Below are 24,079 nucleotides of genomic sequence, written 5' to 3'. Positions count from 1 at the left end.
TATGTAGATTTTGATGAATTCACGGGCAGCACCGTGAGCACTGTGCATATCGCCGCGCGGGACAAGCGTGTCGATCATCTAGAATCATCAGTGTACCATAAATTAATGACCTGGCGTTGCTACGCGCAGGGTCGTACGTGTACTAACATGACAGACGTGAGCGTTCCAAACGAGCGAATGCAACAAGAAGTACCTAAGAACACCATGCGAGAGAGCTAAGACTGGGGTATCCATATGTCCGTGACGTGCGACTCGCAGGCAGTCCTTGACCAACGCTATGACGGCGGCGGCAGCGGCCTCTTAACGTCCCCATGCAGGTGCAGCGGCGCCCGCGACGCCCCGGCCACCCCACTGCCCGTCCCCGTCCCCGTGCTAACGCTCCCACTCCTCCCTTCCGACGGCGCGGGGGGCGCGTATTCCGGCGCGTCCACGGGCGACGTGCCCGCGTCCGACGCATCCCACGACTGGCGGTACGCAGGCGGCAGCCTCCCCGACACGGAGCGTTGGAGCGCAGGGACCGGGCCCCCGTCCTCGTGCCGCTCCCCGGCGTCGCTGGCGAGCGAGTGCGAGCTGTCCCAGGGCCCGGCCTTCTCCCCGCCGTGGGGGCTCGTGTATCCTCGTGGGAGCAGCGCGAACTCCTCCGACAGCGCCTGCCCTCCTCCGTACCCGGAATCTACGGGGACGTCAGCGTCAGCAGGGTGCGGCGGCGGCGGAAAGGGTTGCACGTACTGCTCTGCTGCACTGATGCCGCGGAGAACGGGGTGACGACACCCATTGAGGGATCATCTACGAAGCCGCCTGACGGAGTGTATTCTTTACTGAGGTCGAGCGGCGTTGGGCCTCGTCGCCGGCGACTCCTGCGGTAGAAGAACACCCCCAGAGCAGCCAAGGCCATGGCGACGAGAGCTCCTCCGACCGCGCCTCCGATGATGGGGGCTACAGACTTGCCTCCCGCTGCGGAGCCACTGGCAGTGGTATCAGGCGACCCTGATGAGGAGGAAGTTGGGGACAGCGAGGTCTGAGACGCGGACGCGGAGGAGCTGGCAGCTGCTGACGCCTTGAGCGTGGAGTTACAGTGCGTGAAGGTGTTGTTGTTCGTCGCGGCGAAATCCTTCGACATCGTCTGTTTCGTGTATATGCTACAAGAGAAGGTCAAGAAGAATATACCTTCGTATACAAGAATACTCACTAGAACCTGTTCACAATGGTCAGTCACCAATAGCACTGCATGATATGGAATAAACTCACCATGCGCCTGTGTCCCAAAATAAAGAGTAGAGGTTCCTGTCGAGCTTGATCTCCTTATTGCAGACTGCAGTCTGGATATCGGTCGGAAGCCTTGGATCCGGATGAGACAACTACATAGATGCGTGGAAAAGAGATAGGCCCATACGTCTTGTTCAGCGGCTTTCCGCATGTCCCCGCATACAACCCGTATCCGCCGGTCCCTGCAAACCCTTTGTCAGATAAACAGTGGAGAAGGGGAAGTCAAACGACGAACCGGCATCGATGCCAACATCTCCGCTAGCAGTGTCGTATTGGCAGCTAACGGACAGGTGTTATATCAGATGCTCAGCGCAGAAAGAGGTGCAGACGTACTTCATGCATAACATACTCAGCGCCCATGACACGGAGTTACAACAACATGAGGCTATCGAACGGTCAGCCTGCTCGTGCGAGCGAGGAAGGTATGAATGTCAACGTACAAAGTTGATCATCGCAGTTGTCCCCGGGCGTGAGCGATCGGAACTGCCCAACCTGGTCTTCGAGAGACAAAGAGAGGGTAAATGACAAAATTCATGGCTGAGTATAAGACCGAGACTTACAATCGGGATTGCATATTTGTCTGAGTCGCTGGTAGGTGGCGCCTACGCGTCGTCATCCAGAGCTGTGAGCTGACGCGTCGCGTGAAGAACAGGCAGTACTCACAAGGTGTCTCTCCCACTACATTCGTGTACCAGTCCAGCTGCCCGCTCGCGCACGTCGTGTTCCCCGCAGCTCGAACGCCAGCCACAGCGAACCAGAGAGAGGACCCGACGATAGCGTGGGACAGCAAGTAAGATAATCGGACCATGGAGAGCTCACACCCAAGCCCAGGAAGGTATATGTTGGTTCCGAGAAGAGATAGTGGGAGAGACGGACGAAGGATGGGCTAGCAGTGTCAATGAGCCACCAGGCGAGATGGACCTGCCACGGCCCAGGCTACAGTGTCCGAGATGTCGGAGCTAGCAGTGGGTCCCTTAGTTGCTGAGCGGCCCTGACGACCAAAGGGGATTGACGAGCGTATACACGCTCTCAGGCAGGGAATGGGCGAGTCGTGCGAGTAATGGCGGCGAAAGGGAAGACCTCAAGAGATGTGATGGGCGGTACCGATGAGTTATTGGCCGTCTCAGCTACGAAATGGGTTGTCGGTCAGCATTTTTCCGCGTGTTCTAGGCGCACTTACCTTTCCTGCAACGATGCCGTGGCGGCCTCCTTGGCGAACGTGTCGGCTAAATGGCGGGAGTCCGATCAAGACGAGAGCAGATCGCGATCACATTGACCCCAGTCCGTCGCATGGCCGCCGCTGGCGTAATTTGCGGCGCGGCTATGCTCCAGAGACGTCGTTGTCGCATAATATATCCAACTGTTGTCCGGTGAGCGTATTGTGCGAGGACTGAGTACTGAACGAGAGCGCGAACTTTGCTGTACTTGGTTGGAAGTTGTAAGGAGCCAAACTTAGGCTCACCGCAAGGGCTGCGCCGGGGGAACGGGAATGTATGAGAGCGTGGCGGTGCTGTTGGCCTCGATCAACATATCCGCGCTTTCAGGCACCCAGCTCGTCGCTGCGACACTGACGCGCCACACATCAGAATACTGTAACGCCTCCCTACACTCAGCTGCGAGGCAAGTGCCAGAGGTAATACTCCTGCTGCTGTCGGGAGGGTCGAGACTTACAGTTAACCTGAGCCTTAGGGCGGGTCATTGCTTGATGGCCGACCGTGCCAGAGAGCTCACAAGTTGACATTTGTTACGTACGCCGGCGCAGTATTTCCTACCACCTATGTGATCCGAGCCCAACGTGGCGACACGCCGATGTGCGAACCCATCCGTAGTGGGACAGATTGTCTATGTCATGGGAAGTGAACACCCGCAAAAATCGGAACCGGTATGATCGGTCTATGGCCATGGGATGAATAGCGACAACTTGAAGATGTCATTTAGTTATGCGAGCATAACGTGCATACCTCTGCCTATCATGAGAGGAACGACCGAATGTCTGCTAGAGTCAACCGCCAGCGCCATCCTCGCTCTGGTTTTCTGGATCCATCGGGCTGAGAGGTGCGTCCGGAGTGCTGGAATGTGGCAGCGGTTCCTCTTCATGCGAAGCGAACTTGAGTGAGCTGATCGTTTCGAGACGCGGCGTGTCTTTGGACCAGGCCTTGCCATCTGCTACCCGGTAGATGATCAGGTAGCTCGCGACTTGCTGAACCTATACGTCAGCAAATAGAAGTCCTTCCTCAACTGTGAATCAACGCACCTGTGCAGCAGACGCAAACCCCATGAGCAGTACATTCGCCGGGGCATTAAGACCATATGAGGTCACAAACGCAACGGCGAACGCAGTGTGGATTGCCGCCGACTCGACCACAATCGCTACAAGTGACAGATACTGCCGCGCATGGTCCTCGGGGAGAAGCGCCATATGCGCACGGCGATACGCAAGGAGACGTCCGGTGATGAGGGCCGTGAGAATGACGTTCAACGCGAGTGAAACAGCGTAGTAGGCCGTGCCGAATTCCAGCGGCACCGAGCGGTAGATGGCCAGCTCGGGATGGCTAGACTGCAAAGTCCATATAGCGCCGAGGACTTTGACCGGCCGTTGTTTGATCAGAAACTGACGGGAGCAAAGAAATTTGCTGGAAGGAGACACACACCAAAAGATCCCGACAATATCAGCGCCGGGAGAGTGACAGCGATGACTGCGATCCCGGTGTCGAAGGCGGACCAGACAACCCAGCAGCGCCAAAGCTATGCACCAGGCGTGAGTTGATGGAGATGCGCAGATGGAGCGAAAACTTACGACAAGAAGATCTCCGAGGAACGTCAATACGAAGATGCTCGCATTGAAGGTGACGTTCGCTGCGGATGTCTGGGAAGACAGATGGTACTGCCACGGCCCTCCAGGAAAATTCCGACTGTCGACGTAAATGTGCTGGATATTGAGGCCCTCCGCGACGACGAATATGGTCTCGGTTCCCAAGAGGACTGCAAGATAAACCAAGAGGAGGGTTGACATCCATCCTCGATTGCGTTTCCGCCACAAATATGACGTGCATAGGAACCAAAGGACGAGTTGTAATCCTGCCATGGTCGACATGAGTCAATTTCTGACACAATGCAAACGAGACACTTGCCGTATCCTATGCCGATGATGAGGTCTCCAGCAAGAAAATATCGCTCCAGAAGAAGGGTGTCCTCGGAATCGCCACGGGCAAGGACCAAGTCAAACGTAGCCATGAGTCGCGGAGTCGCAGGGGGCGGGCGGGCTACAAATTGGTTGAGGCCTTAACGTTCAGATGGATATGCAGTTTTGAGTGTGCGCCATACTAAAGCTGGTAAAATGAATAGCATGGCGCTTCTGCATGACAGATTACGAGAGAAGCTGCAGGAGTAGTGGTACGTATGCGCTGCATCGCGTCTGTCAAAATCTTTGCTATGATAGGTCCTGTGCATAAGATATGTTAGTATCTATGATAACGTTTGGCATGCTGAAACAGTGATCCTTGTATAGCGACCTGCCGAAAGATACTCATCGTGATACAATGGAAGCTTTCAACGAGCTTCTTGTATGCGGCGTTGCAGCAGTAAATGTTATGAGAGAAGGAGAGGGCTCCGAGGTCCGAGGCGTAATAGCAAAGTACTTGCAAGTGTCGGAGTTGAAATATTTGGTACACCGTCTCCCTCCTGAGGCGAGTCGAGGTCCTCTGGTTCAGGCTCTGGCTCTCAACGCGTTGTGGCGGTCCACAGAATTCACCACGAGGTGAGCGTAGGTGTGATGTATGGTTGATACCGTGCCATCATCAGCTATCCAGAGAGTTGTTGTAAGTAGTAACATTGTAGGTTCAAAATCTCAGTTATCAACAAGGAATACAACACTAGTACTGCGACAATCCTACGATGCCAGTACATACATGGGATACACAGTTCAGATCTCAGCAGCCTCACCCACATCCACAGCCTCGAACTTCTTAAAGAAGTCCGCATGCCTCGCCCAACGCCCCCCATCCCAAGCCGTCACCTCCTTCCACTCCTTGCTCTCCTCCCCAAACACGACGCGCATCCACATCAAGATGCTCGCGATCGTCACATCCGCGTACCCAATGTTCTCGCCCAGGAAGAATCGCTGCTCCTCCCCGCCCGCCGCGAGCCACTTCGTATACGTCGCAAACGCCTTCTCCACGCCGGCCCATAACTCCGCGCGCTTCGCGCTCCCGGGCGGCGAGACCTCCTCCAATTTCTTCTCATAGTACACCTCGCGGGTGGTGCGGAAGTACTCCGCGCTGCGCGGCGGGAGGAGGTGCACCGTCTGCGGGACGATGATCGGGCTCAGCGTGAGCAGCGAGCCGTACCCGCGCCCGAACGCGGCGTGCAGCGCGTCCGTGTGCGCAGGGACGAGGCAGTACGTGTCCGGGTACGTGCGATCGAGATAGCGCACGATGGCGGCGGAGTCCGCGAGCGCGGTCTTCGTGTTCGGGTCGTAGATCGCGGGCAGGGAGTAGTATGGAGTGCCGTCGTCGTTCACGTCGGTCGGGAGCGCGCCGATCTTTCGAATGAGGGCCGCAATGTCCGGGTTCTCGACCCAGACGGTCTTGTATGGGATGCCCTTTACGTTTAGGCAGAATCTGGGGCGTGGGCGGACAGGTCAGTTCGACTGTACATGCGTGCTGTTATCTAGGCAGTCAATACCTTGTCTTCCAGGTGTTCGGCGACCATGCCTTCGAGGGCGAATCCTTGCTAGGGATGTCATAGAAAATGATAGGTTCTGTCATTGGTGTGATTGTGGTTTCGGGATGGCAATGCAGAACGCAAGTGAAGGGAAACACTTGGTGACAGGACAGCCTTTGTGTCTGCAGGAAAGTTGTCACTGTCAGCGGGTCGTAGACTGCGCCTCATCGAGTCAGCTTCAGCTTCCCTGCTGACAGATCCGCAATATCGGTGTCCGATGGTGTATCGGACTGTATCCACATGGGTGCGGGCGGCGTCTATAATGGGGGTGCAGCAAGGACGTCATTATCCTAGCGATTGATTTCAGGCGGAACGCTGGCGTTGCATTATTATGTGCGTTGTTCATACAGCGCGACGAGCACCGCGGTTTTACGACACAGACCGGAACTGAACTCAAGCACAGATCCATACCACTAACAAAGTCCGAGAAGTCCATGATATTCGCTCCGTTCCACACAACCGCTGGGCCCTTAGTACACGTACGGGACAATGCGCCAAGGCACGAGGGTCTTGTACTTCTTCCAGTCCTTGCCATACCTGAAATAAGGAGGTCAATATAGGTTAGACATGGATGCCGGCACGACATACTTCTTCTCGCACGCCTCGTCATCTCGTCTTTCACGGTGAATGAGAAGCACCGCGAAGTAGATGACGTAGAAGTAGGTGATTGGGGTGTTGAACCCTGTCGGGAGAGACCACGCGAAGGCCATCAACAAGTCGCCCCTATAACGGGACGGTCAGTTTTCAGATGTCACCGCAACGCCAGAAGAAGCGTACATGTAGTTCGGGTGACGGGACCTGCCCCACCAGCCGGAGGTGAGGAGCTTGGTGCCGCGCTCGGTCTGCATGTACTGGAGGTCTGTGGCGCATATGTGCGTTAGTACACGTATAGAACCCATAATCTTTCGACTCACTCTTGGGGTTGCGTCCATTCCGGAAGTCGTTCTTCTCGCCGTTCGATGAGCGGAAGATATAGTAGCCAGCCAGGTTAACAGCAATCACAAGAGCCGTGTTCACAGGGCCGAGCTCGACCTGGTTGAAGACGAGGTAACGAGCTTGGAGAGAGTAGACGAAGGGAACCCAGGCAAGGTCTCCAACTGCAAGCATGAAGCCGAACCCGTCCGTGGTGATGTCCATCGTGGTGAAGATGGCGGGCTAATTGAGTGTAAGTATGGTTGACAGCATCGAGAACGGCCATGTACATACCTCGTTGTAGAGAGCGTCAACAACGTACCACCCCTGGAAAGCAAGGACGAGCCACATCGAGTCCGTGATGCTTCCTCCGCGGCGCACCGCTTGCTCGCACGCCAAACCGACGTCAATCAGCACCCACAAGATGAGTCCCGGGCGGAGCTCATTGAAGGTTTTCAGGTCAAACGAGCCAATGGACGGGTTCAACTCGCGACCAATATAGAACTGGGAGTAAACTGTTGGTCACCGGGTTTACGGGGTGCTATGACGGGAGCTTACATCGTAGATGGGGTTGCCGCTGTTACCACCGAGCGCGAGGATAGCTCCCTCACGGAACGACGCCAGATAGCAGCCAAGACCTTGTACGATCGACATGAGGATGGCGGCGGTGGTGAGACCAACCCACTTCTCATAGATGAAGGTCAGTGGCTGAGGACCGTAGCGATAGATGATGCCCGCGGTGATGCCCGCAGTCAGAAGGAAGGTGGAGAATGCTGCCGAGTCATGAGACGGGGGTTTCATAGAATACGCGGGTGTGCATACCGTTGATCTTGTACTTCTTTTTCCCGCCGGTGCGCAGAGTAACTCCCTCAACCCAGTCACCGGGGAGCACTGCCCACGACGCGACGATGAACGCATACCAGCCAAGGTAGAAGAGCGTCGCCTGGGTGTCCCAGAGACCCTTCCACCACTCGAGACTGGAGAGCGAGTCGAGAATGAGCGCAGTGTCGACAGGGGGCGGGCAGCCACCGGTGTGCTCGGAGCAGCCGAAGTAGAGGGCATATGTCATGAACGGCACGCCAAAGCTGATGGCAAATGCGCCAGGAGGACCCAGGAACTCATAGTGCGTCGTCCGGGGATTCACCTCGGACGACGTCTTGGAGACGGCGGAGGGGGACATGGTGGAAGGAGGAAGAGGGACGTGAGAACGCGTCGAAGCCGCGCGCGAGGATCATGTCGCGACGCGTCGACCAGGCGCCCGTGTACAGTGGTCCGATTCATTTATTGCCACGTGCGCCAAGCCCAGAAAAGGAGAAGTCGGCGAGTCACGCGTGATGCTTTGTGACACCGCGTGACGCGCGTGCTCGTCCAACGGCGAGCAGGGCGCGGACGGTTCGTGCAACACCAGCATGAAGTGATGGGGTTTTTCTCTGCTCGGCGGTCAGAAGAAGTCGAAAACACAATCCACAAAGACCCCGCCGTCGTCCGCGTTATCCGCTCCAGATTCGTACGTCAGCTCGCATCATTCATCCATGCAGGCAGGCAGACAGCCCTCACACGCGCCCCCATTCAGTATGGCAAGCCCAAGGGCAAAGAGCGGGAGGCAGAGCCCTCGTTTTATACTGCCCCCGCCAACGCCACTTCCACCGCCTCTTTTGCCACCAACAAGGCCGACAAACGCTCCGTAGTTGGCTCCCTCCGTGGTCCTCGCACCAGCACCTCCACATCGAGAAATTGGACTGGCTCTTCCACCGTCTCTCCGCGTCGTGCCGGGAATGTTAGCGATATGTCGGGCTCTCGCTCGTCGACGGATGTCATTACGTGAGTGCCCCCTGGTCCCGCTAGCTCCTGCCTCTTGACAGATATGTCCCGTAGGGTAACACTAGCCCAACGACTGAACGAACTTGCTACGGCCAACTCGGAGGGCTTGCTCAGGTGCGTGCCATCATATCTCTCCTAGAGCGTCTGCTGATCGTCGGGGGTCGGAGTAGCGACGATGAGTACCGCCTACTCCGCCAAAATCTCTTCGAACGCTTCGCCAGTGGGTCCGCCGTACCCGTCGAGGCGCCCCTTGTACCCATGTCCAAGCCAGCGGGATCATCTGCTGAGCCACGAAGTACGTCTCCCGCTCCCCGCTCCCTGGATGCCCCATTCATTCATCTATGGGAAATGAAGACTCCATGTCGCACCAGCGCCGTCCATCTTCCAATTTCCACGTTCAGTCGCCTTCCCTTCGTTCCCCTTCCGTGCAGTCCAAGCGTTCATTCACTTCTACCGTGACCGGTCTCCTGCGCCGCGCTACCAGCCGCCGAATTGTCTCCATGCCCGTGGACGCGAACGGCGGCGACGGCATGAGTGTATACTCTATGGCTTCCACTCCCGCGGAGCGCACTACCCTTCCCCGGCGGCTCTCGAAGCAAGCCAGTGAGATGTCGCTGCAGACCAATGGATCCACATCATCCCGCGTTTCGCAGAGCACGAGCCGCAGGGTCATCAGCAACCACACCTTCAGCGCAACCGATCCTGGGCCCCGCGCTGCGGCTCGCACAAGAACACGATCCGGCAGTAGAACCGCCCCGCCATCCGCGTTCCACGGCGTGCCCAAGGCCGCGGAGCCCGCATATACCCCCATCGGCACGAGCGAAATACCCGACGACGACACGGTCGAGTCCGTGCAGGACATTCGACATCAATTAGAGCTGGTGGAAGCCGAAGGGCGGCGTCTGCTCGACGCCTTTAACGGGCTAGAGCTCTCGACCTTAACGCGACGGCAGCGCAAACCCCCGGTGATACCGCCGCTTCCTTCGCACGGCCCGCTCTCCGACCCGAACTGGCCAGGGAGCGACAAGCGATCCATACGGGCTGCCAAGGACGCGGACGCGATCTCGTATAAATCGAACGGCTCCGGGCGGACCACGATGTCGGCGAAGCGCGCGCCTTCGGTCGGGGGGAAGATACGGACTGTTAACTCTGTCGGGACCCTGGTCTCGCAGCAGCACGCGCTCCTGCGCAAGGGCTCTATCTCCTCTGTATCCTCGCGGGGCAGGACTGCGCCGTCGCTCCCGAACCCCAACCTTCTGGGCCACCTTGGCCTTGGCGCGAGCAGCTCGAGCGTCAACCTGGCGCGCAGTACAGGTCATTTGCCCCTGGAGACCGTGGAGGAGGCCGAAGGGAAACCGTTACGGTCGGCGCCGATCCGGAGCGCAGGCTCGAAGCGCGACTCGCGGTGGGCAGACTCGTCCAGTGTACACAGCCCAATATCCCCCGCGGCGCGCTCCGACGCAGGGTCTACGGGCACGGGTGGGCGACGGGCGGGTCCGGCGCAGGTGGACGACGACGAGCTGGTGAGCATGGAGGCCGAGCTGGCGGACATTCGGCGGCGGCGCGGGGAGGTGACTGCGCGGTACGAGAGCCGGCTGGAGTACCTGCGGGCGCGGCTGAAGGGCGCGGAGCTGCGCGAGAAGGTGTTGCGCAAGTAAGGCGCATCCCCTGGCCGTGGTGTGTTTTGATAGATCCCCCTCGCGATATAGATCCTCCCTCCCTGCACCCCGCCGTTCGTTTATGCTCCTTCACCGCTGCTGCTGTTGTTGCACGATACACCCACATAACGGCGCGTTTTCGTTGCTGCTGTCCTGTCGTTCACCTTTACGAGTCCATTCACGTCGATACCACCTGGCTTACGCACTATACCATCATGCACTAATGGATGTAATGTACCTAGCTTACACCGCATCATACTCTAATAAGTTGCGAAGCTGTCCGAACAAATATCCAAGACTGTCTTTGTCGGTAATGCTGAGGAACTCTGGATGGACATGGTGACTTCGAACGCGGGCACGCGCGAGTCCCCTCATCCAACGTAGAGCTCGACCTAATGGGGAGGAGGTTGTCAGAATGTATGTCGTGAGGGCGTGTTGTCACATTTATTGTCTGCTTACGGGAGACATTAAGTTCTAGTGTGTATACGGCGAGTACTAGGCGACGAAGTCGTGCGCTACGAGCGCGGCAGCAGCTGGCAGTAGAGCGCTATCGTCCCTGCAGCTGGTGCATGCTCATCGGTACGTTTACCTAGGGAACATCATTAGCTATTGTCCGCGACAAGCCCACATTGCACCAATCGCGCTGCTAGATGCACACGCCACCGTGTGCCGTCCACCCACAAGCGGAAACATGGGAAGATTTCGAACTCGCCGCTCACCAGCGGACCTATCGAAGAGCCCGGGGTCGACTCTCTCAATGTCTTCAGCCACGGGGCGTTGTCGGCGGGTTTGGTACCCTTCTATTTCCATTCGGTTCCGTATAAGCCTATCGAACTGACTGGTGCCAATACATGATGCTCTCCGAGCTTCGTGTCAACAATTTCGAGTCTTACTAAATAATGGAGTACGCACTGGAGACGAAACTCCTTGGCGACTGTGCATAGTATTGCTCTGCGCAGTTTTCAGTAACACCCCCGGGAGTGAAACCAATGAAAGCTCCGACGGCTCGTATGATTTATGGAGCATGCTAAGGGAGGCAAAGTAGCGGAAATGGTCGAGCTCTGTTAGGCTGCCGCAGGAGATCTGCCCCCGCATCTGGACACCCGATTGGCGCCGGGCGGCAGCGCGTGCCGGTGACGTCTGGGCGAGTCGCGACACGCAGGGCGCGTAGCAACTTGCCCTCCTTCTGCCACTCCCCGTCTGCTGGCTCAGATTTTTACGTCTCCTCCTCGCACCCATCCGGCAGACTGCCCACGATGTCTAGCGGCGCGCACTACGAGGAGCCCGAGCAGGACGACACCGGGTCCTCGACACCAGGCTCGACCCCTACGGGCGTCCGCGGCCCGCTCTATCGCAGCGTGAGCCATAGCTCCCATTGGTCCATCCCGGAGACCCCAGTGCACCACCTCCAGGGCACGTCGTACTTCACCCAGCGTCCATCTTCACCGACCCCGCGTCGCGTGCACACGGCTAACACGGGCAGGAACGTATCGATCACGAGCTCCACACGACGGCGGGTGACGAGGAGTACGAGTGTCGCTTCCCGAGCTACCGCCAAGGATCTACAGGAGGACGATGAAGAAGAGGGTGAGGGTGAGGATAATGAAGACTCAGGCGACACTCCTCCAGCAGGTGGGGAAGGGGACGGCGAGAACGACGACGAGGGGTCTGTTCGAGAAGAGGACCCCATTACGCTAAGGGACCGTCAGTCACTCATCAACGTCGAACATCCGTTCGGTCTGCCCATATGGAAGCCCGCGCTCTACAAGAAGTCCCGCTCAGTGACGCGTTATGCCGACCAAGCGCTACACTCAGTCCCGTCTGCGCAGGCCGAGCGTCATCTCCTCCCAGGCAACATCTTCTGGTTAGTGGCGTTCGGGTGGTGGCTGGCCGTTGTCTGCTTTATCGTCTCGGCGGTGCTGTTCTTCATTCCCAAGGGTGGGCGGCTATATTCCACCCTCGTGTTTGGCCTGGGGTGGTATATCGCATGGCCGTTCGGCAAGTACGTCGAGGGCGAACTCGGCGCGCTCTCAGATGACGAAGAACAAGGCAATCACTCGCCCGAGGTCAGGGACTACGGTGTGGACGAGAACGGTGCGGGCTCATCTACTGCCCCCGTCTCCCCATCTGCGTACTCGACGATCACACCCCGGACCGCCATCCCTCAGGAGGGTAGCACTGTATCCTGGTTGAGCGTCCCAAACCCCGCCAGCGCGACCACACCATTAATTGGAGGTGCGAACGCGAATGGTCACCCAACAGCTCCGGCGCCCGCGAAGTCATACGGCGCAACAGCCTCTTCCTCGACGCTATACTCCATCGGTATGTCGAAGGAAAACCAGACGGCCGACTGGCTTGGCAAAGTTTGCTTCTGGCTTGCCTTTGCCTCTATCATCGCTCCTCTTATGCTTGTGGTATCTCTCATATGCTGGTTCCTCATCTTCACTATCCCCATGGCTAGACTCAACTGGGCCCTCATCAAGCATCTCTTTGAGCATCCCACCTCTATCCGGTTCTGCGCAGCTCCAGTTGTTGCGGTTCCAAGCCCGAGCGGAGAAGTTGAAGAGGGCGAGGAAGGTGAAGAGCAGCCGGAGCCTCCGGTTGCGTTCAAACACGCGAGGCTCTCAGCGGGTCAGGCTGCTCCTTCCGGGTCGCCTACATCCACCGTACTTCTTTGCACGTACCGCGCTTGGGGATGGAAGTACTACAAGTACACCGTCGGGGGTGTCAACATCATCTTCGTCAACTTGCTTCCGATCGTCTTCTTCGTAATCCTAGACGGCATGGTGCTCTTGCCAATGGTAGAACGTCGAGAGCACGCAGGCCACCACATCCCCGCGTTTCTCGCTTTCATTACGTCGCGCCCGCTCATATTCGTCATGGCCCTTGCGAGCGTCATCCCGCTCTCGTACTTCATTGGCATGGCCGTGGCCTCCATATCCGCTCAATCCTCGATCGGCATGGGTGCAGTGATCAACGCGACGTTCGGTTCCATCATTGAAATCATCCTCTACGGTATCGCGCTGACCCAGGGCAAGGGCCACCTTGTCGAGGGCTCCATCGTGGGCAGTCTGCTCGCGGGTGTGTTGCTGATGCCGGGCATGAGTATGGTCAGCGGCGCGTTGCGGAAGAAGGAGTACAAGTTCAACGCGAAGAGCGCGGGAGTCACCAGTATGCTGCTGATCATGGCCTTCATTGGCACCATTGCGCCTACACTCTTCTACCAGACTTACGGAAGCGTGAGTAGCTTGTCCACGCTGGATTTGCATGATGCTCATCATTTGGACACAGTTCGAACTCATCTGCGATGGATGCCCCGACGACTTGGATGGCTCGTCGTCTCTGACTAGACCTTGGATCTGCCAGCATTGCTACTACAAGCATCCTGACCCCGTCGACGATCCTTTCTATCAGTCAACCGTCAAGAGCATGATGTACCTGTGTGCATTCATCCTGTTGTTTGTAAGTAGTATTCTTTGACATTCTGCCCTTATACTGACACCACTTTAGTCGTACCTGATCGGTCTTTGGTTCTCCCTGCGCACGCACGCGAGCCAAATCTGGCAGAACCCCCAGCAACTCCTGCACCCGATGGAGATCAATGGCGCCCCGCTCCCCGGACAATCGCGGATGTCTATCTACCACCGGCTCATCCCCGGCCAGAGCAAGGGCAGCCTGCACCGCAAGCCGAGCATCATCACGCAGCACACCGAGAGCGGTGCGCCCTCGCGCAGCGAAACCCCCGTCCCGCGCGTCGTCGAGCACGCCCCCGATGCGCCCCCAACCCCGTCGTCCGCCGTGCATCCGTCTGTCCCCACGCCCCTCGCGCAGCCGGGGATGCAGCGCCGCATCTCGTACGCGGTCCCCCCGGTGATCAACACGCAGGGCTTCTCGCCGATCATGGAGAGCGTCGACCACGCGATGAAGGACACAGGCATCCAGCCGTCGCACCTCCCGGGCAACATCACGACAGACGAGTTCACGCGTGCGGTCGCGGTTGCGACCGTCAGCGCGTTGCGGCACCAGCAGGCGCGGTCGCCTGCGAGGGCGCGTGCTTCGGGCCATGAGATGGACGACGGCGGTGGACATGGCGGACACGACGCGCCGTCGTGGAGCAGGACGACGAGTGCGAGCGTGTTGCTTGCGTGCACGGCGCTGTATGCGATCATTGCTGGTTCGTTCTCCCTGATGCATGATGTGTATATGCGATGTACTGACGCGCCGTCTGGAACCACAGAGGTCCTCGTTGACGTCGTCGACGTTGTGTTGGAAGGATCCGGCATCGACGAGAAGTTCCTCGGTGTCACCCTGTTCGCCCTCGTCCCGAACACCACTGAGTTCATGAACGCCATCTCGTTTGCCCTGAACGGCAACATCGCGCTCAGGTATGTCTTTATCTCCGCACCGCATCGAGTCTGAATTGACTCGTGTATGCAGTATGGAAATCGGCTCTGCATACGCGCTCCAAGTGTGTCTGCTGCAGATTCCCGCGATGGTCGCCTTCTCGGCCTGGTACGCCCCAGAGCGGATGGGCTCCGTTGCCGAGACGTTCACGTACGTCCCTTCTATCACTCCCAAGTTTCCCCAGCTGACAGCACGACTACGCATCCAGGCTAATCTTCCCCCGCTGGGACATCGTCGCGATCATCCTCTCCGTCTTCCTCATGACGTACACGTACATCGAGGCCAAGAGCAACTACCACCGCGGCAGCATCCTCATCCTCAGGTGCGCATTCTCCTTCCCATACTGATTTGCGTGTGCGATGATACTGACGACGCGTTTACTTGTTTACGTAGCTACGTGGTGCTCGTGTCGGGCTTCTACTACGCGCCGAACCGCGCCGACGAGGACGAGATCGAAGTCTTCCTCCGCCCGCTGCAGCAGGCGTTCACTGGCGCCGTCTCCCTCTTCACCACCCACTGAATGCGCCCCCACATTCTTGATACCACGAAGTAGCATGCTCACGGACGGGTAGTACATACCTTGCAGCATGACTTCTTACCTCCACCTCTTTTCCCCACGCGATTCTTGTCGTCTCTCGTTCTGACTGTAATCCCCAACCCACCTCCCCTTCTATGACTACTACGACCGTCCCCAGTCTTTCTTCTCGCTATCATTACAACCCCGATGTCTGGATTTCTCGCCCCATAGTACTCAATCTCTCCTGCCATGGCGAATGGACTCGGATCGTGCACCGTACATCAGTTTCGCGTAGCTACATGTCGCAATGTATCGGATTTTATGAACGATCCCCTGGTGCGATTAGGGTCGTTTAGCGAAGTAGCCCCACCGACGTACTTGCACAGAAGCTGACGCATCCAGGTCGCCAGAGCTCCCTCCTCCCCTGCAGGCGTGACCGTATGTGGTGACAGAACGCGTGACGTAGCGCGTTTGACGCGCTGGGATCGGACGCGTCTTGCCTTTCACCCGTCCTTGATCTTCTCGCCCTTGGCTCACTCCTATCCTCGACATGTCTCGACCAGCCACACCTGCAGTTGAAGACACCCTTTTAGAAACAATGGACACGGAAGAGCCGGCCCAGGAGGCTGCAGAGGTGCCCGAGGTCGCATTGGCAGAGAAACGCGCAGAAGCTGCACCAGCGAAAGCAAAGAAAGCGAAAGCCCCCGAGACACTCATCACGCGAGAACCGGGGAAGTCGGTGCTGCCCTTCTCCAGGGTGCAGAAGATTCTGAAGGCGGACAAGGTGCGTGTCCCTAGTGCCATATGGGGACGGGCGCTGACCTGGGGAAACGGGTGCAGGATCTGTGCATGGTACAGCGCGAGGCTGCGTTTCTCATCTCGCTGGCGACGGAGGACTTCGTCGCGCGGTTTACGGAGGCGATTCAGCGGAGTGCGGGGAGGGAGGGGCGCGCGACGGTGCAGGGGAAGGATGTTAGTGCGTTATGTGCCCTTGCCGTTCATCCGATGGCATGTGGTTGAATGGCGTGTTTTCTAGTTACCACGGTGAGGAGGGCAGAAGAGTTCGCGTTTCTCGAAGGTGCGTACCCCTTCTGCATCCGCGTCAATACTACCGGCTGACGCGCTCTGCGCAGAGCTATTTCCTTGGTCGTCGCTGGAGGCCCCGGCCAAACGAAAACCGAAGGCTCTGCAAGAGAAGGAGAAGGGGACACATGGACCCACGATGCTCGACCAATTCGTCTCTAAACCCACCAGAGACGATGGTGAAGGCACAGACGAAGAGGACGTCCCTTTGAGGATGAATATCGTCACGAACGAGGACGGGACGCTGTCGATGGGTCCCGCGGAGTCGGAGCCTTCATGATCTCCCCTTGCTGCTGTGATTCTGGTTTCCTCGTTTCACTACCTCGAAGCCCTTGCCTTACCTTTGTATACCTACTACAATGTATTTGTGCAGCCCTCGCATATATTCATCGTCCTCAACTCCCTCGAGATCCCGATCGGCATCGAGGGACTTCGGAGTTAGCCTTATATCGTCCGGGCCGGGCGCCTGCTATGTATATGTGAAGTGACGTCCACGGTTAGTTGCGGGCTCACTCAGCACGCCCCGGTCGTCTGCTCTCCTGCTTTCTCGTTCTGTGTCCTCGGGTGCCTGCATCTTTGTCGAACTGAGCTGGTATAGCCGCTATGAGGGTCGTCGGCACATTCCACCCCTCGTCCTCCGTATCGCGGTCCCTCAAATGTTTTCTAACGCCCGATACCGCGCTCGAGCACCTCGTCGTCGCGAAGACCAACCGCATCGAAGTCTATTCCCTCCAGCCTGGTGGCCTGAAGCTGGAATGTACAACGGATATGTGGGGGAGGATTGTAGGACTGCAGGCCGTCCCGGCAAGGGTACGCGATTCGCTGTTCTCTGTTAGGTCTTCGTGGGTACTCATGCACCTCCTGCGAGATCAGACACAAGGGCAGTCGAATCTGCTGGTCATGACAGACCTCCCCGACGCCAAGCTGGTGCTCATGACGTACAGCACCGAGGGCGGCGTTGCAGCACTTACGTCGGGGACCTCGCATTCGCTCATGGACCAAGCTGCGCGCCCGGCCGAGTTCGTGACCGACTTCCAGGTCGATCCGACCGGACAAGTCGTGATAGCGAGTTGTTATGCTGGGAAACTAAAGGTTGTGCGAATAGAGGATGGCGAGCTGGGCCAAGCCTTCGACGTCTCGTGCGTATCTTGATTCCACATGCGAGACTGTAGGCTTACATCCGTTCAGACTGCCTGAGATCAACCTGCTGGCGTTCACGTTCCTGTATACTGACGACGAAGATCGGTTTACCCTGGCCCTGCTACATCTGAACCACAAGCGGCAGATTCAGCTTCTCTCTCGGGACGTCTTACTTGAGGATCTCGAACTCTCGGCAGCGCACTCGAACCTGCTAATAACTACTCTGCTCTCTGAACGCACATTCCCGTCTCTTGACCCTGCGCCGCTTCTTGTTCCCATACCCTCACACTCCACAGGATCGGAAGAGGATGACGAAGACGAGACCGGTCCCGCGCATCGCGGCGGGGTGCTCGTACTCGGTGGGAGGAAGGTGATGTTCTTCGAGAACGCTTCGCAGGATCAGCAGGACACGCGCAAGGAGAAACAGCGCCGATTGGGCAAGCGTCTCTCGAGTACCGTACAAGCCGAAGTCGCGAAAGCGAAGGAGAAAGAGAAGGAGCGTGAGACGCGGAAGATCAAGGCCAGGGCGACAGTCAAGTGGCCTTGGAACGCTATCACGGCGTAAGTAGCGGAGCTGGTGTGCGAGTACGCGTGCTTTAGTCTAACAATGACCCAGATGGTCTGCCGTAGACGCAAGATGTAGACGGGTTTTGCTGGGCGACGCTTTCGGTCGTCTTGCAATGCTAGCCTTCAACAATGACGCTGTCGCCTTCACACTGCTTCCTCTCGGAGAGGTACGCTGCTGGATCCTCACCCCTGATTGTGGATATACTGAATTGGCCAATTTAGACGTCTCCTGCGACCAGTCTAACATACCTCTCTTCCCAAGTCCTCTACGTAGGTTCCCACTTTGGCGACTCGCAGCAGCTGCGCATACACCCCGCTCCGATTGCGAACGCAAGCGTCGATACGTTACCTATCCCCAAGGGCGTGTCGACAGTATCGCCCTCTGCACTCGCGTCTTCTCCTAGCAAAGGCAAAGGACGCTCGATGGATCTAGACGACGGCCTTGTCCGGGAAGGCCGGGTGATCCAAACCAAGGGGACGTATCTCGAAGTGCTGCAGACTCACGACAATGTCGCCCCGATCATGGACGCCGTCCTTGCCGACATAGACGGGAGCGGCCAGGTAGGACTACGACGTTTTCTGCCTGTCAATACGAGACACGATTGACAACCATTACTGCAGCCTCAGGTCATCACTGCCTCTGGCGCTCGAAACACGGGCTCGTTACGCGTGATACGCACAGAGGCAGACTTCCAGGAACAAGCCAAACTGGACGGGCTTCCTGGCATCACTGACATATGGCCGGTACGGCCCCGCTTCAATGACGCGTAAGAACGTCTACTAGTATCAAGGCAAGTCCCTACTGACGATGACTTGCAGCACACACACGCACCTTGTCGTGTCTACCTCGCGCGAGACGCTCGTGCTGTCCTTCGCGGGGCAGGACACGATCACTCACGTCGAACCCTCCGTTGCGGGCTTTGCTACACATGTGCCTACCTACGCTATAGGCAACGTACCTCGACGGCAGACCACCACGAGCGGAGGCCGGACGACATCCTCATACGTAGACTCCCCGCTGGTAGCACAGATCACTAGCGAGGGCGTGCGCCTCGTCGAGTATGACCCTACGCTCAATGGCTTCACTCCATTCGGCGCGGGCTGGTATCCGAAGAAGTCGGGAGACGCAAGTATGGCTGGCAGAGACATCGTGGCCGCTGCGATGAGCCCCAGTCAATTTGTAGTGGGTCTCAGCGGCGGCCGGCTCGCGTTGCTCAATCTCGGCGCGAACGACGCGCTTCAGGTGGTGAAGTGCGTAACCCACCCGCATTTCCCAAAGACGCATGTCGCTGACGCTACTCCACAGGACACGCGACTTCCCGGACGAGATCTGCGCGATCTCCTGCACGCCGTTCGACCCTACCAAGAACTACGCCACGCACATCGCCGTCTCCTTCTGGTCCTCCAACAAGATCGCCGTCCTCTCGCTCGACTCGCCCGCCTCATACCTCGGGCCCATCTGCGAAGTGTCCCTGCCCACCCTTCCGCGCTCCATCCTCCTGCACAACTTCGGCGCTGGGGCGCGGCCGAAGGACGCAGACTTCCGACCGCACCTGCTCGCGGGGCTAGCAGACGGGAACGTGATGACGTTCGCGCTGCGCGATGGGGAACTGCACGACAGCAAGGCGAGTTCGCTGGGGAACGCGCCGGCAAGCTTGTCGTTGTGCGCAGTGGACGGGAGGACGGTCGTGCTTGCCGGTGGCGCGCGTTCCAATGTGCTATACTGGGATAGGCAACGAATCAGGCCGTCGCCGGTTGGGGTCAAGGTACAGTTTGCTGCGTTCGTACCTGCTGTAGCACCACTTAAGTTGGCCTTACAGTACATGGCGAGGGGGGCTACGCTGAATACTGCAGCATTCCCGTCGTGCTTGGCCATTGCTACATCATCGGCGCTGCTTATCGGAAATGTGCGGGGTGTAGACAAGATGCAGATCCGAACGGTACGCGTTCCCCCTCGAGATGGCAGTCCCTCACATTTTCACTGTTTGCTCTTAGATTCCGCTCGGGATGGACAATCCCAGGAAGATGGCATACCATGCAGGACAGCAGGTATTTGGGGTGGCATGCGCGCGTACGGCACCAGGACGGGTGGGCGATAACGAGGATATCACCGGCTCGTTCAAGCTACTCGATGCGCACTCGTTCCAACGTACGTTTGCCCCAGGGTGATTTCTGATTATAGTACTGAAATGTCTTCGCCACAGAGCTACACCACTTCCAATGCGATCCCGACGAAGAGCCTGCATCAGTGCTCGCCCTGCCCGGGGAGGGCTCAGCGTCAAGCCCGGCCTTCTGTTTGGGAACGGCAGTTATTCGGCCGGAGGAGCGCGAGCCCTCCAACGGACGAATCTTGCTCTTCTCACTCTCATCGGAAAACGGCGTGCGTTCACTGACCACCGTCGCGTCGCACAAAGTCCGAGGTTGCGTGTATGCTCTCCAACACGTCTCGGAGGGCGTGATCGCAGCCGCCATCAACACATCGGTATGACCATTCCTGCCCCACTCCCAGTCTGCATGCTGCTAAACCGTCGTCATGAAGGTGCTGCTTTACAAGATCCGGGAAGGTAACCTCGGGGAGGGCTTCGACCGCGTGCTCGACAAAGCCGCGGAATGGAACCACAACCACTTCGTGACGAGCCTCGTGTGGGACGGGCAGTTCCTCCTCGTCGGCGACGCGATCAGCTCCGTGTCCGTGCTGCGTGTAGCGGACGATGCGACGAAACTCGAGAGCGTCGCGCGCGACTACGCGCCGCTGTGGCCTGTTGCGATCGAGAGCACAGGGAATGGCGGTGTGATAGGTGCTAACGTGAGTCTTCCTGGTTTTATACCGAGTTCGGGGGTCTGATATAGCTGGTCTGCAGAGTGACTGCAACTTGTTCTCGTTCGCGCTGCAAAGAGGCCCGCAACGGAACGGTCTTGAGAAAAACGGCGTCTATCACATCGACGATGTCGTTAACAAGCTGATCAAAGGTCCGCCGCCGCCCTTCGTGCGTGTACACATTCGCGACTGACCACGCCCACGTCCAGGAGCGCTATCATCCGCCGACGTCTCGCAAGACCAGGCCGTCAAAGCGGGTCATGTGTTCTTCACCTCCACAGGTCGCATCGGCGCCATCCTGGACATGAACGACACGATGTCGCTGCACATGACTGCGCTGCAGCGCAACATGGCCAAGTCTCTCATCGGCCCCGGGGGCGTCAATCACACGAAGTATGTACTGTTTCCCAGCCCTCCAGCCGTGCTAGGCTTTTGTACTGATGTATCCGGACATAGACGTCGGGCCCCTGCAACTCCGCGTGGGCACACCGACGCAGAGGCCTCGTACGGCTTCTTGGACGGTGACTTCTTGGAGACCTTCCTGTCGCACGCGCACCCGGAGCAGCTGTTGGTGGGCGATGTCGAGGCGGAGCGTATCACACTACCCATCGACACCGTCAAGAACGTGCTGGTCCAGATACAAAGCTTCCATTGATAGTAGACCGTAGTAAAGATTGTTGTAACACCAGGGAGCTCTGCTGGAATGTATTATTAGTGTTTGTACGATGCATCACGACGTGCACCGCTGCACGGAAACGAGCATATAGTTTCCATTAGCAGAGTGTGTAGCTTCGCGTACATATCGTATAGATAGCCGTAATACTACACTATTGAATCACACACAACAATCATCAAGGCCTCAACACTCGTCCCCCTTAGGTCGTGGTATAGTAGTAAACTAAAGTAAAAGAGTGTTCGGCGTCATCCACCACCAAAAACAACCGGTAAACGCCGCGCTAGAACGCGCGGCTCCTCCCCCCATCCCCCGGTATCTTCACGCGCACCGGGCCCAGCTCGTGCCACTCCGCATGCGGTTCGCGCCCTGGCTTCGACGAACTCGAGTGGTGCACATGCGTCGGCGCGGGCAGCCCGATCTCATCGCCGCGGTCGTCGTGCGTGACCGAGTACTCCTGGATCGCAACGTGTACCGCCGTGCCGCGCGATGCGCCGCCCCGCATGCCCGCCCCGCGCCCGAAGCGCAGACCAGCGTAGCGGCCAGACGATGGGGAGACCGGGATGGGGTCACCCGAGCTGTACAGCCCGAGCGAGTCCCAGGTCGCGTGCGCCTCTTTCTTGAGGTGGAGCGTGATGCGCGACATCATGGCGACGGTCATGCTATGGGTGATAATGTCAGGCTGTGGCGGAAGCGCAGAGGCGCACTAGGTGCCGAGGCTGCTCACAGGTATTCAGTTCTGCGGATGCCACCATGTGGTTAGCACAGCTGTTTCTGGGAGGTGGTGTATGGTGTACGTACTGTGCGGTCAGATTTTTCAGTCCATCGGGCGCGAACACGATCATCAAGGTCAGGATGAGGGTGATGGTAAAGATGACACTGCGGAGTGAACATGGTCAGCCCGCCGAAACTGACGGTGCTGGTGCTGGATGGTCGACGCACCTATAGTACATGATGCCCTCCTTAAGCAGCATACGCAGGATGTGTCCGGCAGTGGGGTTCCTCCGGTTCACGCCTCCCCACGTGCGCTTGAGGGTGAAAATGAGGACGATCGTGTCGTACAAGAGCGGGAGCCACGCTGATGCGGAAGCGATTGGACCTTTACTGTATCCTCGTTGAGTGATGCGAGCATCAAGCGCCGATGCCAACCGAGTACGTACACTTTGTCGGGGTCGAAGATCATGGTACAAGCTATGCCAGACGCGGGTTAGACCGGATGGGCGACGGGTTTCGAGAATGATACGTACCGGTTATCCCTCCTGTATGCCTGACAGCTACATAAAGGGTTAGAGCGCGCGATCATCGTAGTGCTCGTATTTTCGTACCAATGCCGTGCGTCATGAGCCATGCGTTCACTCCAAATTCGACGAAGAAGACAGCGGTGACGAAAGCGATTACCCATCTCCTCCCCTCGTACATGGCGTATATTCTGCACATATAATTCGGCGTCAGCGTCAAGCTCGTCTCAACCGACTTGAATCTACTCACCGAAGCAACATCATGATGGCGGTGGTATTGATGCCAATGACGGTCATACTGCCTTCGTACCGCACAAAATGCTGACACCTGCGGGTGGTCAGACTTTCTTCCGCGACGCGCTACCGTCAGAACCCACATCTTAGACCGCGGGAAGATCAGCCTGATGAAGACACTACGGAGCAGGCGTAACTCACTGCAGGAGTCCATATGGGTGAAAAATATGCTGAAACAGGGTGTCTGTGTCACTGACAGGAACATTGTACGACTAAAAATCGTCTCTACTCACCGAACAAGTTGACGATGAAACCGAGGGGGGTCAAATAGCGGTTCTACTGGGGTGTCAGAATAGGATACCATAGTAACGTCCGAGAAGCATACCAGGAAAAACAGATAGATGACTAGTAGCGCGGGGTCAGCGGGCACGGTATACACGCGGATAGCCATAGATACGCACGCAGTCCCTTCTTGCGCTTCCAGATGTACTCGATCTGCAAACGGGGTTCGATCACCGGTACGCTACCACTCATGGCGGACAACGTACCTCATCGTCCAGAGTCACGATGTGATCCCATATCAGCACCGTGAAGCTGGCGATGCCAACATACTGCATGCGTCCATGTCAATGATATGCTTCGTCAATATACAGCTCGAATGGGGCTCACGAAGGTAGTTCTCCTGATAAGGTAAACATGAGAGATCAGACGCCCCCGGACAATTCGGAGGGGGGACACGCGACTCACAGTTCATCAGTATCCTTAACGAAGGCAGCGTATTCAGACGGGGTCATAGCGCTGCCCCATTCAGTAAGGTACAACTAAGGACCGGCGGACGGAGGGATCCTGCAGCGTGGGGGTTCTGGGGGCGAAGTCCTGCAGACGACCGGGAATGCGGGGGCATTTAAAGGCGTCGAGTGCGGTTGGAGGCGTTACGGTCGTCGCGGACTGCCACAGGCGAATGGGGCAGGCTTCTAAATAGACTTTGCGACCCCAGGTCCCTGATATACTCGACGACCTCCATCT

The 24,079-nt window shown here is 57.7% G+C and overlaps 8 protein-coding genes across 8 annotated transcripts; 4 read left to right on the top strand and 4 right to left on the bottom strand.

Moving 5' to 3' along the window:
• Positions 1 to 197: 197 nt before the first annotated feature.
• On the bottom strand, positions 198 to 2,085 carry TRAVEDRAFT_147693 (uncharacterized protein). Its single transcript, XM_008039699.1, has 9 exons — positions 1,930 to 2,085; positions 1,827 to 1,868; positions 1,707 to 1,763; positions 1,600 to 1,651; positions 1,502 to 1,545; positions 1,394 to 1,448; positions 1,249 to 1,338; positions 730 to 1,139; positions 198 to 673 (listed from the first exon to the last, which is right to left on the bottom strand). The coding sequence occupies exons 1-9, from the start codon at positions 2,072 to 2,074 to the stop codon at positions 276 to 278; spliced, it is 1,293 nt and encodes a 430-aa protein (XP_008037890.1). The 5' UTR covers positions 2,075 to 2,085; the 3' UTR covers positions 198 to 275.
• Positions 2,086 to 3,268: 1,183 nt separating this feature from the next.
• Positions 3,269 to 4,500, bottom strand: TRAVEDRAFT_71619 (uncharacterized protein; the record flags this gene model as incomplete). The annotated part of the gene is made up of 5 exons (XM_008039698.1): positions 3,269 to 3,466; positions 3,521 to 3,849; positions 3,918 to 4,011; positions 4,064 to 4,248; positions 4,314 to 4,500. 5 exons carry the CDS (start codon positions 4,498 to 4,500, stop codon positions 3,269 to 3,271), a joined length of 993 nt encoding a protein of 330 aa, XP_008037889.1.
• Positions 4,501 to 5,099: 599 nt separating this feature from the next.
• TRAVEDRAFT_147690 (uncharacterized protein) lies at positions 5,100 to 6,035 on the bottom strand (the record flags this gene model as incomplete). The annotated part of the gene is made up of 2 exons (XM_008039697.1): positions 5,100 to 5,885; positions 5,950 to 6,035. The coding sequence occupies 2 exons, from the start codon at positions 6,030 to 6,032 to the stop codon at positions 5,189 to 5,191; spliced, it is 780 nt and encodes a 259-aa protein (XP_008037888.1). The 3' UTR covers positions 5,100 to 5,188.
• A 259-nt stretch (positions 6,036 to 6,294) lies between these two features.
• On the bottom strand, positions 6,295 to 8,091 carry TRAVEDRAFT_147688 (ERG4/ERG24 ergosterol biosynthesis protein). The gene is made up of 7 exons (XM_008039696.1): positions 7,723 to 8,091; positions 7,459 to 7,673; positions 7,195 to 7,404; positions 6,903 to 7,143; positions 6,766 to 6,847; positions 6,577 to 6,711; positions 6,295 to 6,525 (listed from the first exon to the last, which is right to left on the bottom strand). The coding sequence occupies exons 1-7, from the start codon at positions 8,078 to 8,080 to the stop codon at positions 6,459 to 6,461; spliced, it is 1,308 nt and encodes a 435-aa protein (XP_008037887.1). The 5' UTR covers positions 8,081 to 8,091; the 3' UTR covers positions 6,295 to 6,458.
• Positions 8,092 to 8,317: 226 nt separating this feature from the next.
• Positions 8,318 to 10,665, top strand: TRAVEDRAFT_147685 (uncharacterized protein; the record flags this gene model as incomplete). Its single annotated transcript, XM_008039695.1, has 5 exons — positions 8,318 to 8,407; positions 8,474 to 8,721; positions 8,776 to 8,835; positions 8,892 to 9,016; positions 9,076 to 10,665. 5 exons carry the CDS (start codon positions 8,318 to 8,320, stop codon positions 10,377 to 10,379), a joined length of 1,827 nt encoding a protein of 608 aa, XP_008037886.1. The 3' UTR covers positions 10,380 to 10,665.
• A 902-nt stretch (positions 10,666 to 11,567) lies between these two features.
• On the top strand, positions 11,568 to 15,484 carry TRAVEDRAFT_71615 (uncharacterized protein). Its single transcript, XM_008039694.1, has 7 exons — positions 11,568 to 13,618; positions 13,671 to 13,841; positions 13,890 to 14,553; positions 14,617 to 14,764; positions 14,817 to 14,933; positions 14,992 to 15,105; positions 15,177 to 15,484. The coding sequence occupies exons 1-7, from the start codon at positions 11,636 to 11,638 to the stop codon at positions 15,301 to 15,303; spliced, it is 3,324 nt and encodes a 1,107-aa protein (XP_008037885.1). The 5' UTR covers positions 11,568 to 11,635; the 3' UTR covers positions 15,304 to 15,484.
• Positions 15,485 to 15,898: 414 nt separating this feature from the next.
• TRAVEDRAFT_122509 (uncharacterized protein) lies at positions 15,899 to 16,663 on the top strand (the record flags this gene model as incomplete). Its single annotated transcript, XM_008039693.1, has 4 exons — positions 15,899 to 16,084; positions 16,141 to 16,276; positions 16,337 to 16,378; positions 16,434 to 16,663. 4 exons carry the CDS (start codon positions 15,899 to 15,901, stop codon positions 16,661 to 16,663), a joined length of 594 nt encoding a protein of 197 aa, XP_008037884.1.
• A 235-nt stretch (positions 16,664 to 16,898) lies between these two features.
• Positions 16,899 to 23,974, top strand: TRAVEDRAFT_167065 (uncharacterized protein). The gene is made up of 29 exons (XM_008039692.1): positions 16,899 to 17,193; positions 17,257 to 17,522; positions 17,572 to 18,084; positions 18,140 to 18,257; positions 18,313 to 18,651; positions 18,712 to 18,857; positions 18,910 to 19,341; positions 19,397 to 19,856; positions 19,911 to 20,030; positions 20,086 to 20,239; positions 20,295 to 20,572; positions 20,630 to 20,896; positions 20,952 to 21,060; positions 21,118 to 21,301; positions 21,365 to 22,243; positions 22,309 to 22,320; positions 22,383 to 22,460; positions 22,524 to 22,685; positions 22,742 to 22,772; positions 22,829 to 22,855; positions 22,907 to 23,010; positions 23,070 to 23,147; positions 23,253 to 23,283; positions 23,347 to 23,389; positions 23,439 to 23,458; positions 23,515 to 23,548; positions 23,602 to 23,664; positions 23,723 to 23,735; positions 23,801 to 23,974. The coding sequence occupies exons 1-15, from the start codon at positions 16,987 to 16,989 to the stop codon at positions 21,561 to 21,563; spliced, it is 3,792 nt and encodes a 1,263-aa protein (XP_008037883.1). The 5' UTR covers positions 16,899 to 16,986; the 3' UTR covers positions 21,564 to 22,243; positions 22,309 to 22,320; positions 22,383 to 22,460; positions 22,524 to 22,685; positions 22,742 to 22,772; positions 22,829 to 22,855; positions 22,907 to 23,010; positions 23,070 to 23,147; positions 23,253 to 23,283; positions 23,347 to 23,389; positions 23,439 to 23,458; positions 23,515 to 23,548; positions 23,602 to 23,664; positions 23,723 to 23,735; positions 23,801 to 23,974.
• The last annotated feature ends 105 nt before the right edge of the window (positions 23,975 to 24,079 follow it).

This window comes from Trametes versicolor, assembly GCF_000271585.1.
Source record: "Trametes versicolor FP-101664 SS1 unplaced genomic scaffold TRAVEscaffold_5, whole genome shotgun sequence".
NCBI lineage: Eukaryota > Fungi > Basidiomycota > Agaricomycetes > Polyporales > Polyporaceae > Trametes > Trametes versicolor.
The sequence above is the reverse complement of the archived record's forward strand: the minus strand, read 5'-3'. Positions and strand labels throughout refer to the sequence as shown.